This window comes from Pungitius pungitius, chromosome 6 (assembly GCF_949316345.1).
Source record: "Pungitius pungitius chromosome 6, fPunPun2.1, whole genome shotgun sequence".
Classification (NCBI taxonomy): domain Eukaryota; kingdom Metazoa; phylum Chordata; class Actinopteri; order Perciformes; family Gasterosteidae; genus Pungitius; species Pungitius pungitius.
This window is the reverse complement of record NC_084905.1, coordinates 2,945,942-2,958,477: the sequence shown is the minus strand read 5'-3', so window position 1 is coordinate 2,958,477 and position 12,536 is coordinate 2,945,942. Positions and strand designations below refer to the sequence as shown.

The 12,536-nt window shown below is 49.6% G+C and overlaps 2 protein-coding genes across 3 annotated transcripts in view; both read left to right on the top strand.

Annotated features, from left to right (window-relative positions):
* The first annotated feature begins 150 nt into the window (after positions 1 to 150).
* mapk12a (mitogen-activated protein kinase 12a) lies at positions 151 to 4,903 on the top strand. Its single transcript, XM_037452389.2, has 12 exons — positions 151 to 598; positions 1,231 to 1,360; positions 1,492 to 1,550; positions 1,661 to 1,772; positions 1,882 to 1,911; positions 2,104 to 2,151; positions 2,371 to 2,485; positions 2,881 to 2,952; positions 3,097 to 3,176; positions 3,326 to 3,404; positions 3,496 to 3,669; positions 3,781 to 4,903. The coding sequence occupies exons 1-12, from the start codon at positions 480 to 482 to the stop codon at positions 3,846 to 3,848; spliced, it is 1,086 nt and encodes a 361-aa protein (XP_037308286.1). The 5' UTR covers positions 151 to 479; the 3' UTR covers positions 3,849 to 4,903.
* A 5,658-nt stretch (positions 4,904 to 10,561) lies between these two features.
* The window catches only part of mtss1la (MTSS I-BAR domain containing 2a), a 30,635-nt gene continuing 28,660 nt past the window's right edge, over positions 10,562 to 12,536 (top strand). For both annotated transcript variants that reach the window (XM_062562955.1, XM_037452116.2), the window contains exon 1: positions 10,562 to 10,867. In XM_062562955.1, coding sequence (XP_062418939.1) covers positions 10,799 to 10,867 — 69 coding nt within the window. In that variant the 5' untranslated portion in view covers positions 10,562 to 10,798. The remainder of the gene's footprint in view (positions 10,868 to 12,536) is intronic.

Below are 12,536 nucleotides of genomic sequence, written 5' to 3'. Positions count from 1 at the left end.
TAACACCTCCGGGGTGTCCTCAAGCCGTCAAGCAGTCATCTAACCACATAACTGCGTGTCACACAGTAACAATCATGTCCCAGCAAGCCCTAAAACGTTAGCTTCCCCCCCCCCCCTCGGCTGCACCTCCTCAAGGCGCAAAGGAGCGTCGCAGGGACACGTTGCCGTTTAAAGGCCGGCGCTTTTACTGACGACGCGTCTCCAGCTAATGGTGCCTCTCGCAGTTCCCTGTTCCGGCTCCGTCTTTCACCTTTTAATTACAGGCCTCCCGCGGGACTCGGGAGTGGCTTTCTGTGACCTCAGGGTGCGCCCCGAGCGGCTGACAACGCAGAGAGCTGCGCAATGAGCGAGCGTGTGCGCATAGGTGGGATCAGGAACAATGGGTGTGTAGCGACGGAAGAGACATAAAAAAAAACCAAAAACAACAACCCACGGAACAACCTCTCCCTGACGTTTGATCGGATCGTTTAATCGGTAGGATGTCCAAGCGGATCAGACCCGGTTATTACCGCCAAGACGTCAACAAAACTTCATGGGAAGTACCGGAGCGGTACCGGGACCTGAAGCAGGTGGGGACCGGGGCGTACGGGACGGTATGGTAAGTGGATTCTGCCCCACGGGGTAGAACATATAATGGTGTTTATTACCGGGGGGGGGGGGGGGGGGGGCAAAGAACGCGACGGAACAGATGGTGTTCGTCCACGGCCCAAACAAAAGAAAAAGTACGCCGAGCGCACGCTGCTCCACTTCCTCATATGATGGCACACACACACACACACACACAGCCACGGCTTCGCCTCCCCGCCATCGTCCATCGGCGTGCGTGGCTGCGATGGGTCGTGTCGTGCGGGGCGCGCGGGTGGGCTCCGCGTCAGACAAGTTTAGCGGCGCGGAGCCGCGAAGCAGCACGCGCGCCCTTTGTTATTAGCCGTGTGGGCGGGTGCTCCGTGTGACTCCACGCAACTTAATAACACGTGAACAAACTCCGGGTCGGCGACGGGGCCGCATGCTGCAGCCATCACTGCCGGAGTATAAAGGGGGGAAGGGGGGGGGGGGGGTAAACACAGGTTTGGGCTTCTTGCGAACATTCCTGCGAACATTCCTGCCCAGAAGAAAATCTGTGATCAGGCGACGTGAGACGTCGTGAGTCGCTGCTCCCGATCCGCGGCGCGGTTCCGAGGAATTGCTACATGTGATCGCCTCGTGACGATTTTGTTTTAACCCCCTCAGCTCGGCAGTGGACTCCAGAACCGGAACCAAAGTAGCGATCAAGAAGCTGTACAGACCTTTCCAGTCGGAGCTGTTCGCCAAGCGGGCCTACAGAGAGCTGAGGCTCCTCAAACATATGAAACATGAAAATGTGAGAGGCGCACGATCGCCGTCCATTGGGGTCCAGGCCCCCGTTTCTGATCACATCCCCGCATTTGTACATGTTTACAGTTTTTTTTTTGACAATCAGCTTCATGTCGTGTACATGTCTGTCTGGTGCAGGTGATTGGCCTATTAGATGTCTTCACCGCTGACCTCTCTCTGGACAGATTCCATGATTTGTAAGTGCAGTGGGCCAGTGTTGGTCCTTCTATACACGTTTTATTTGTTTTTGCGTGTGCAATGATTTCAAAGCCGCCTTCTTGTTGGGTGTTTTCTTTTGTACCTCAAGTTACCTGGTGATGCCGTTCATGGGGACGGATCTGGGGAGGCTGATGAAGCTGCAGAGGCTGACCGAGGATAAAATTCAGTATCTGGTTTACCAGATGCTGAAAGGGCTGAAGGTGGCGCACTCTCCGTTGATTGTTGATTTTGCACCATTTATTACTTTACAACGTTAGTTTCTTTGTTCTGTTGATTAAATCCCCGTCCCCCCATGTTCTTTTATTGCAGTACATTCATTCTTCTGGCATCATTCACAGAGTAAGTAGTCAGTTATATATTTTCCAACGTGCAGTGTGAGATAAATATGACGTTCCGATATTTTAAAACAAAGCTGGTGCTTCCCGTTCACGAACCCGTGCCCTTCCCAACTGTTCACCACGACGAGTTTCCTTTTATTACTCCGTCACAGACTCGCAGTCATAGTTGCTCTTTTCACGTGGACATTTGCAGGACCTCAAACCAGGAAATCTCGCCATCAACCAAGACTGTGAGCTCAAGGTACAGTTGGACACATCTTGACAACATAAAAAACCTGTCACGTGTTTAAGAAATTGAATTGGATTGGAGTTCCGGTTTAAAATCTCAAAATTCACAAATGCATTGTCCAGAATGTCATTTAACCAGACTTGCTTCATCGTTATATATTAGGAGTGAGATGTTGATGTTGCTTCGTCGAACTCGACCGTGTTGCTTTTTTTTTTTGTTGCATTTTCTCAGATCTTGGACTTTGGTTTGGCGCGGCAGGCGGACAGCGAGATGACGGGGTATGTGGTGACGCGCTGGTACAGAGCCCCAGAGGTCATCCTGAGCTGGATGCACTACACGCAGACTGGTAATAAAGAGCTCATTAAATGAAGAAAAAGCCTGACATCTTTCATCAATGCGTGGTGCTCACCGTGAGCGCTGCATCAGCTAGTGATTGACTACAGAATGACCTTTACATCCTCTTGTGAACAGACAGCTTCTTTATTTAATTGTAAAAAAATAAAAAAACAAGCGGTTGGATGTCGTGTTAAATGTTTGTTTATTGGAGTCAGACGGTGACATTATGTATTTTCCACTAGGTGGTGATCTCTCAACTCTTAAAATTGCAGGTGCTTTTGCAGGGGGGGGGGAGATATGGGCATCTTTAGGTGCTGATCAGTGACCCCCGATGTCTTGTTATTGCATGTTGCTCAAGATTGAAACAAAACATGTGAAAAGTGTTGTTTTGTGCTCGTTTCTCAGTGGACATTTGGTCCGTGGGCTGCATCATGGCGGAGATGCTGCAAGGAAAACCCCTTTTTAAAGGCAGCGACCGTATCCTTTCACCTCACTGACCCCCACTCCTCTGACGTGTACCAGAGGAGTGTCGTCTTTTTTTTTTTGACGTTTTCCAATCATCTGAAATGATTATCTTTTGAATGACTTTGTCCCGTCTGACCCTTGACGCCCGTTCTCAAGACTTAAATCAGCTGACTGAGATCATGAAGGTCACAGGAACCCCGACTCAGGAGTTTGCATCAAAACTAGTATCTGACGACGTGAGTTGTGAACCTGCAACACACACAGAAACTTAAGCACACACTCCTTTATCTTGTGGTTGCAACATATCATGCAGCTAAAGAATCTTAGGAATTCCAATTGGGGGAAATCGGCGTTTGTGCTGCATTCAACGCACGTCTTTTCTCAGGCCAGAGGCTATGTCAAAAGCCTTCCGAAAGTGGAGAAGAAAGACCTTCAGAGTGTGTTTTCCACAACTAATCCACAAGGTGAGAAGCGCTCCGACTCGCCAATCGGCGCACGCGTCGGTTCGACAGTCACACAACGAGATTTCCATTCCCGTTTCCACTCTTCCGTCAGCCGTAGCCGTGCTGGAGCGCATGTTATTGCTGGATCCGGAGAGCAGGGTGACCGCCGAGGAGGCTCTCATGCTGCCCTACTTCACCGAGTTCAGAGAACCGGAGGAGGAGACGGTGCCGCAGCAGTATGACCACTCGTTAGACAACACGGACCAGTCCTTGGCCCAGTGGAAACGTAAGGATGGAGGGGAAAAGAGGAGCGACATTGATCTCGGTGCAAGGAAGCAAATAAATGGAGAATGGAGATGTTATGGTTTAACGAGCAGTGCTGTGCTTCTTTCTTTAGGTCACACCTTCACAGAGATCTTGACCTTCAAACCGGTGGTGCCAGATTCCAAGGAAACTGCGCTGTAAGACACACTGTGTCCGTGGTGCAGAGTGGGGACCAGAACAAACTATCATGGCTTCTTCTGAACCTTGATCTCAACTGGGAGAACCCTTTGATCACAAGGGTCTATGAACTCTCAATTATCTTCTGCAATTCAGTTAGTTTTATTTTATTTAGTATGGTCTCAAATCAGATATTACAAAGGGAGAGCGACAGAGGAAGGATCCCTCTGCCGGGATTGATGGACTACAATGGATGTCACATGTACAGGAGGAACAACATAAAAGATGCACGGTACGTTCATTTCGTACGACAGGAATGATTCACATATTGAGATTAGTAAGGACCACTGCAAGGACATCCACCATCAGATACACCCACCATCCACAGAGACCTCTTATAAGCGCAAGCTGCTCTGTCACGTCTTGCGTTTGACCTTCAAAATCTCATTGGTCCTGTAGCTTCCTGACTCTAGCACCAGACCTTCCCACCATGTCCTACAGTTTACCGAGGGCAAGAGTTCAGTTGCTGTAAGTCAAGTATTCATATTATTCAATAAGCAAATATTGCACATAAACAAGGAATTATTGGGTACTTGGGTTATTCGGTTCAATTCCCCTTCAGTGGTACATGTACTGTATGTTGCATGAGTTTTTAAGGCTATTTCTTTCTGGTAGTATGTTTTGTGAAGTAGCTTTCCCTTATCTAAGTACGGGTCCTTAAAAAGGACATTTGATTTACATTAATGAGACCTCCTCTTGTGTGTGTGTGTGTGTGTGTGTGTGTGTGTGTGTGTGTGTGCGTATGTGCGTGTGGCAGGGGGCCGTCTACATGCCTGCTCTGACCTCTTTATTCATCCTAGTTGCCTTAAGATAACAACAAACAAAAAAACACTGCCCAGCTGCTGATTGTGCAAATTCCATCCCAGCATTCACATTATAGTCACCCAGTAAAACCAGACGTACAACCGATTATATTGTTTTTAGAAACAAAGACACTGGCAGACAACACATTGTCTATGTTGATTGTTGACTTGATGTAAACACCACTCGTTTTTATCATTAAAGATTCTCCAATTATGTGTTTTTTCCTCTCCTTTTATTCCAAACATACCAGTCATGAGTTAAGCCTTTGGATTTTGTTTTTAGTTTTACAATCCGAGGGTGCGACAGAATTAGCAGATTTGTGCCTGATATCAATCCATCCGGTCCAGAAGATGAGGCCTAACTGACACCACCACTAGGTGGCAGCACATCAGTCTCTACCAGGCTGCATCTGGCGCACTTGAGATGGGAACGTGATCAGTCTGCCGCCTGAGGCCAGACTGAACCTTTGGGATTTAGTTGTCTGGAATGACAAAAACATTTGTTGCAAACATTTGGTGCTTCTTGTGATACGACTTTACTGACCCCCCCCCCCCCCCCCTCCCCACATTTTTGATCTTTGACACCATCATCGGGGTCAACTTTTAATACCATCCGGCACTAATTCCCAACGTTCCCATCAGCCTCAGCTGTACCGTGAGCGTGATCGACAGTGCGTTGACACGCTGAGGTCAGGGCCGAGCTCAATGAACTGCACAACAAGTCCCGTCTTGTTATTCACAGATTAAACTACGTCACATTAGTTGTTGCTGTGATTTATTGTGTTGCAGTTAACACTGACGACCATTATTTTGTTTGTTTTCTCTTTGACATGATGAATGACTTTGCGTATCAAGCGTTTACACGTTCTCATCTAGATGCCTGTTTGCTTTTACATTCAGAACATTCCCCCCCCACGTGCCCCTCCCTTTGCTGGGTGTTGAATCTGACATGCTTGTCTTTGGGTGACCTCCGGGGTCCTTGACTCCCCAAGGGTGACTCTTCCCGAGGACAAGCTCCCTCCGAAACGAACCCTCCCGGGTGCCCTTTTCCGAGCACGTCGGATTCAAGGAGTGCGTTTTCTTCGAAATATTTCCACAGTTGGAGACACACCTCCGTGAGCCTCTGGACTGACAGCGGCTCGGGGGTGGGGGGGGGGGAGTTTTGAGTGGAATGGCAACGATGCTCGAACACTGCTCTGACCGAAGGTCACCGCTCTTTCTTGAAGTGGAATGTCTGTTATTAATGTGTTTATCGCATGTGTCAGGGGGAGGCACAGCACTGGGAATCTCACCGCAGCGAGAGGATCGACGACTTGTCGAGATTCTCGGGATCATCTCGGTTCGTGCATATGAAAAAATTAGAACTGGTGTTTGTCCGTGAGCTGGGAAGCCTTTCAGTTTTAATCGTTTTTCTCGCGGCGTGAACTATGGCAGCCAATGATAAATAACAGCCCCCGTGAATTTCCCTCCGAGCTCATCAGTTTCTAACTGAAATAAAACACACTGACGCCGCATCACCAGCGAGTGTTTATTCTCCAAATGGTTAGGGCTGTCGTGTCCTTGCTGGAGATCAAACAAACTGGTTTTACCGGCGCTCTGCAGAGACAAATTGATTTGAGTTGTAGCAGGAGTGGAAGTGAAAAATCCCAATGTCCTTGTCTGTCTATGATTGTTTCTGGGCTTTACACAGACTTGTGCTTTTACATTTCAGGGTATTTCAGTTTGCTTGGTTCCAGATGTCGGTCTGCTGCTGCTCTGGTGACAGAGGCCTGCGTTTATTCATACATGGCTACATGTACGCCACTAAAAAGACAAATACTCTGGGTGAGAGCCAAAGCATTTTAAACAAAGGCCAAAAGAGGCACACAGTGTGATTTAAGTCCTTTTCTCTTTTTTTTTTTTTTAGCTGACAGCAGCTCATAAAAGGTCCTGGTTCAAAATGCATTTTCCACAACTCAAAAGAGAACAAATGCTGCTTCGTTGTTTCTTAATGAGGCATGTTCATGTGTTTGACAGTTGCTGTGGGTTTAAAGCCTTCCAGCTCCAGTATTCTTTGTTTGTTTTTCTGGCCCGTGGTTTGTTTGTGCGTGGCTGCACGGCTCGGGTCGGATGGTGCGTCTGCGTGGAGGTCAAGCGGTCCCCAACCAAAGTGGATCAAGCGGCCCAACATGTGCCTCCATGGGGCGTCTCTGATCTTGGGGCGCTTGTGTACAGAAGCCGTGGAGGGGAAATTACACGCGGACCCACACGGAGCCTGGGGGGGGGGGGGGGGGAAAGGTGAGGGGGAACCACAGTGGGGTGGGGCATGAAACGGAAGGGAGTTGGGAGGTTTAGGAAGTAGGGTTGGAGGAAAGGATTGGAACAGCGGGAAGTGGACGGGTGGATGCGAGAAAAGGAAGGGGGGGGAGAGGGAGAAGACACGCAGAAGGCCCGAGGGAGAGCCCATCGCCTCCAGAACGGGCAGCTCGGCAGACACCAGACATCCACTCCTTTTTGAGGCTTCTCTGGAACAGACAAAGTGCAAAGGATGCATGCCACGGATTGCTCTTCCCCCTCCCCCCGGGGCGATTTTGTGTGCATCTGTGATGGTGTTGACGTACGGGCTTTTACGGTGTGTGTGTCACACTCAGAGAGGCACCGCAGACCCAAAGGAGCGACGGGGAGCAGGCCGCTGAAGCACGACAGAAGAGGAAGTCGTGTACATACAGCTCGCCCATGAAGACTTTGATTGTGTTTCAGAAGCACAAACTGTTCTCAGGCGTTTTCCGCCTTGCTGTGTTCGGGTGCTGCTGGGAAACCGGATTATTTCCCGTTGTCATTGACAGCTTTTTGTTGGCTGGACTTAATATTCTGACCCCATGGCTTGTAAATAATTCACCACCTTGCAGCTTTAATATCACAAACATCCGATGCTGGAAATAACAGTGAAATATAATCTAGTTTATTGGAAATAAGCAGAGTTTGCCTACATTTCGATCAGCTCTGCTCTACTCTCTTCTTTATTTCATCAACCTGACATTCAGGGGTCATTGTTTTGAGATTCATTGAATAAATCAAAAGAGACAGTGAAAGTAAGGGGATATGAATGTAAAATACTTATAAAATAAGATGGTCAACGTAATACCAGAAGCTGATAAATGGCTCCACCTGAAATCTGAAATCCGAGCATCAAACGCTCACCCCCTGCAGCTTTGAAAGGTCTCTGGTAAATGTTTTCCACTCACACAGAGAACAACAGCTTGAATTCATCTTGTTAAAATAGATTCCAACGATGTCAAAAAAAACTGCATCAAAACACCCACAGGAATTTCTCGGACATGTTGTACAACCCCCTGCTCCCGCTGTCAATCTGTTTTTTATGGGCTTCTTCTTTGTTCTTTAAAGCTGACCCTATGGAACCATGAGGAGAACCAGAAGCCCAGCAGATGCTCACGTGTGCCTCGTCCTTCTCTCTGTAGGTGAGCCCACCAGAAGCTGCGGTGGATTTTTGAGCAGATTCAACCTCAGGTGATGAATCACGATGGATTTTGCGGTCAAGTGGACACAAGACCCCGAGTGGTGACCTCAGCAGTGACTTCCTCAGGGTTCACAGCATCCCCCCAAAAACCAGGACAGGGCCTCCAGCTGAATCAAGAGGTCACAGTACACTTCACGAAGCCTGTGTTTCCCTTTTTGTATTAAGGAGAGCAGCCTCTGCGGCTTGGTCGACCCGAACAGCCATCCAGAGGGAGCAGGAAGTGAATGGGAGCCAGATTAGAAAAAATAAACAGGCGTTTGCATCAAAGTGGCCACCTTGTGACCTTAAACGAGGGAGTGTCACAGTGCACCTAACACCCAACGTCATCCAGATTTTCAATCACTTACCCACAAGCTTTTGTAAATGCCAGACGGCTTCTATTGTCTATCTCCATTGGCCTCTGCTGATGAAATAATAAACCTTTTTCCACCGGGCTCTTATGTGAATGAGGTGGAAAGCAGGGTTGAAAAAAACAAACAGGCGTTTATCGCACGCAGAAGACAAAGCCCTTAACGTCTGTTTTTGCAGTGTAAGCCTTTTTAAATCTTCTGAGTCTCTCCCCAGCTCGACGTGTTCAGGGCTGATGATTGCTTTCAGGTCTTTGCTGGGAGAGCGCAGCCAAAACAGAAACCGTCACATTTTTCCCCCACTGAACACCCATCCTTGCCGAATTAAGGAAACTCTTGCGGATCCTTGTGCATCAGCGTTAAATGGCAGAGCAAAGAGTGGATTCTTTTTTCCAGGGGGGCTGTTGTTGGCGGCGGTGAGGAATGTCAGCATCTGTGTTGGAGATTCTGTTTTATAGCTGTGTTTCTCTGAAATGCCAGTGAGTGATGTAGTGAGAGCACTCAGATGCCAGATCCTAACCTCAACCACGGCGCGCAGTCAAAAGACGCTAGCATTCTTTCTCTCTGTTTTCCGCTACTCTACGTTACAGGACAGGACGCTGCGCTCCGGTTGCACCATGAAGACCTGCGGTAGAGGTTTGGGTTCCTCTCCTGTGCAAGCGGCTAAACGTCGTTGGCGTCCCCCAAAAGGAATGAATTCAGAGGTCAAATCAAGGCCCGATTGAGATGTACAAGCATTCTCTAAGGAATCATGGCAACGACATTTTACCAGGTGTTAGCCGGTCCTGAAGGTCTACCCGGTGGTGGACGCTCTCTTGTGGAAAAGAGAGCGGACGGAGGAGAGGGGAAGGTGTGTGTGTGGCAGATGTGCAGGGTTACCAACGGACAGGGCGTCAGTCGGGGAAAGGCCACTCTGTGGGGACAGAGCAGTGACGATGTGATACGTTACACGCGATGCGATGGGCAGCCTGATGGCGATCCGCTGCCTTATCGTTCTGAAGTAACAAGCAGCTCGCTGGCAGCGACTTCCCGTCTCTGCACAAGTCACCCCATAAACTTACACGTCGTTATAACACATCTGGTTTCTTTAAGAGTCATAAATTCAGCAAACAAGATTTTCAACGGTGAGTTTGAAAGGCTCTGGTAGGTGGATTCTCTCTCTAAACCTATTATTATTCCTCTATTCAATGCACAAATTGAAGGAACCGGCAGGATTAGTTTTTATTTCACTGTAATTATAGGATTAGCCTACATGTGACAAATAAAATGGATATGCTTGATTTGCAGTCTTTTGTGTTAAGCTTATTCGAGGTGTGAGGTGATCACACTGTTTGCTGTAAACAACTAAGAGGAGGAACAATTGGTCGTTAACCGACGTGCGCGTGAACACACACGTGAAGCCCAGGAAATCCTCCTTTGCATCTCAATCATTATCTTAAGGGGGAAGACGAAGCTTCACTTCTGTTTGCGTGTGGGAGTGGATGGGAGGGAGGGAGGGAGGGAGGAAAGGAGGGAGGGAGGGCGGAGGGGGTGTTCCTGCTTGACCCCGCCTCCTCATTCACCATTATGTGAAGAAGAAAAAAAAAAAAAAAAAAAAAACCTTGACCAGCCCCCTCGCCCATTCCCATGGATCGTGTTACGGGAGACTTCAGCTCGGAGACATCTGCTCCGCCACGAACAACGGAGCGCGTCCCCGCGTCTCCAGACCCGCTGCGACCCGCCGTCTCCCGTGCTGATCCCCCCCCCTCCACACTGCACCACCACACTCTCCCTCTGCTCAATGCACATTTTTTTTCTTCTTCTCCTTATTCCTTGAGAGGGGGCTGGAGGTTTAACGTTGCGACCATGAGGAGCCACACCGCGCGTCCCCTCCACGCTCTCCGGCTGTAGCTCTCCCGGGACAAAGCGCCATCCCTCCCGTGCATCCTAGGGGCGAGTAGCGGCGTTGGTGCGAGCACCAGCAACAGCAGTGCGCCCCCCCCTCCCCCACTCCACACACACACACACACACACACACACACACACACACGCGCAGCCGGTGCCATCGAGCAGCACGTTTCTTTTTGTCCGTGCGCTCCGCGGACTGCTGCCTGTGGGCTTTTTTTGCGACACCGAAGGGCGGATGAAGACAAACGCAAAGATCTTCATGTCCGGTGTTTGAAAGCGGATCCCTTAAATACAGACTGTTCCCCCCCCCCCTCCCACACACACACAGCTTTTTTGTTGTTGTTGTTTGTCTTTGACACCATGGAGTCTGTGGAGAAGGAGTGCGGGGCGCTGGGTGGATTATTCCAGGCCATCGTGAACGACATGAAGGTAGGTGACACGCACGCAGCCCTGCTGGCGAAGTAGACCCGGGTAATGTCTGACCTTTACCGGTAACGCGGTGGCTCATCGGTGCGCATATTTTTACTGCCTTTGTCTCTTGTACGGGGTCCTCCCCCCACTGGAAACACCGCAGCAGGTCAAAGGCAGAGAGGAAACCTGTATCCCTTTGTGTTATTTGCAGCTATATTTAACAATACTGCAAACTTGAGCTAAATAATGACATGTTTAATTTTGAGAAAGACCAAGCCCATTTTGGTGGTTTAATGTGTTGAGTTCAGGGGGTCAAAACCTAACCTCATAATGACTACACTCTAAATTGATTATTCAAGAGAAGGAGAAGAGCTTGAGCATTTGGGGGCGTCATTGCTACGATGTGCAGGACAACTGTTTTTGGCTGTCACATGAACCCCCCCCCCTCCATGCCCCCTGACAACTGTTCACACTTCATCCGGCCTCCCAGGTCCCTTTATTAAATGACACAGGTGGGAGCCGTGAAAGAAAACAAGGTCCTTTAAAGGTTGTCGATTGAGCCTCCTGATGTTTTGATCAGCAGTGTGTCGCCTGGGTTCAATACACGTTGCATCCAGCCGTTGCCTTGCTGCTCAGAACGGACTCAGGTAGAACGCTGCTATTATAAAAAGCGTTCTTTCTATCAACATACTTTTCGGAAACTAGCTGTCATGATCTATAGCCCGCATACGAGTGTGTGTGTGTGTGTGTGTGTGTGTGTTGGGGGAGGGTCAAGCCGAGGAAGTTGAACCCGGGTGGTCTGTTGTTTTTCACCACAACAGATGGAAAGTGTGAACGCATTCATCAGGCCCGCGGGCAGCTCCCGGGCCTCCTCATTGTGGAGGACGCTGATGCCACAAAGTGTTGAGAGCAGTGAATAAGTCACTTTCCACCCAACAGATTCCTTTATTGATCGCTGGCCCACGGGGCCGTGGGGCCTTCGCGTGGACTATTTATGGGCCCTCGCCTGTCAGGCTCCATTGAAATCAGCTCTCGGGCTACTGGCAGCAACGCTTTGGTTTCGTATATATTTCCTTTCAGTGGTGCGGCCCACGCCAGGCTTACAGAGACAGAGGGGAGGGGAGGGGGTGGGGGGGTGGGCAGTCTGTGTATTGACAAGCAGCAAAGATGAATGAGGCTGAAGCCCTTAGTCAGCACAGTGTCCATGTCCACTGTTGGAGACAGACATCTGATCTCATTCCTGCCGCCTGGCTGGGCCACGCAGCGCTGTCAGACCACCCCCCCCCCCCCCCCGGGAATGAGAAGTTACACTACAGTGGGCAATTACTAAAAGGCTCCCTTCTGGACCACACCTTGTGATATAAGCAGCACCTGTTGGTTGCACAACTGTCCGCCGAAGCTAAGGGAAGACGAGCAAAATGGTGGAGGTAGAAGGTGTAAAAGGAACACACCAGCAACATCGACAATTAGGTCCCCTAATGAGCAACCCTTTGTTTTGTTGAATGACCTTGAGCCTGCCGTCCTCCAAGGACGGCGTCTTGCACCCCGCCCTGCGGTGAGGGACGAGACCCTCTTCCTGTCGCTCTTCCCTTTCCCGTCTCCCCTCGCCTCGCTGCGAGCGGGAATGAAAAGAGAGGGATGTTTGTCTCGGCCTCCTCCTCACCCTCATCCCTCAGCTGTCCTGGCA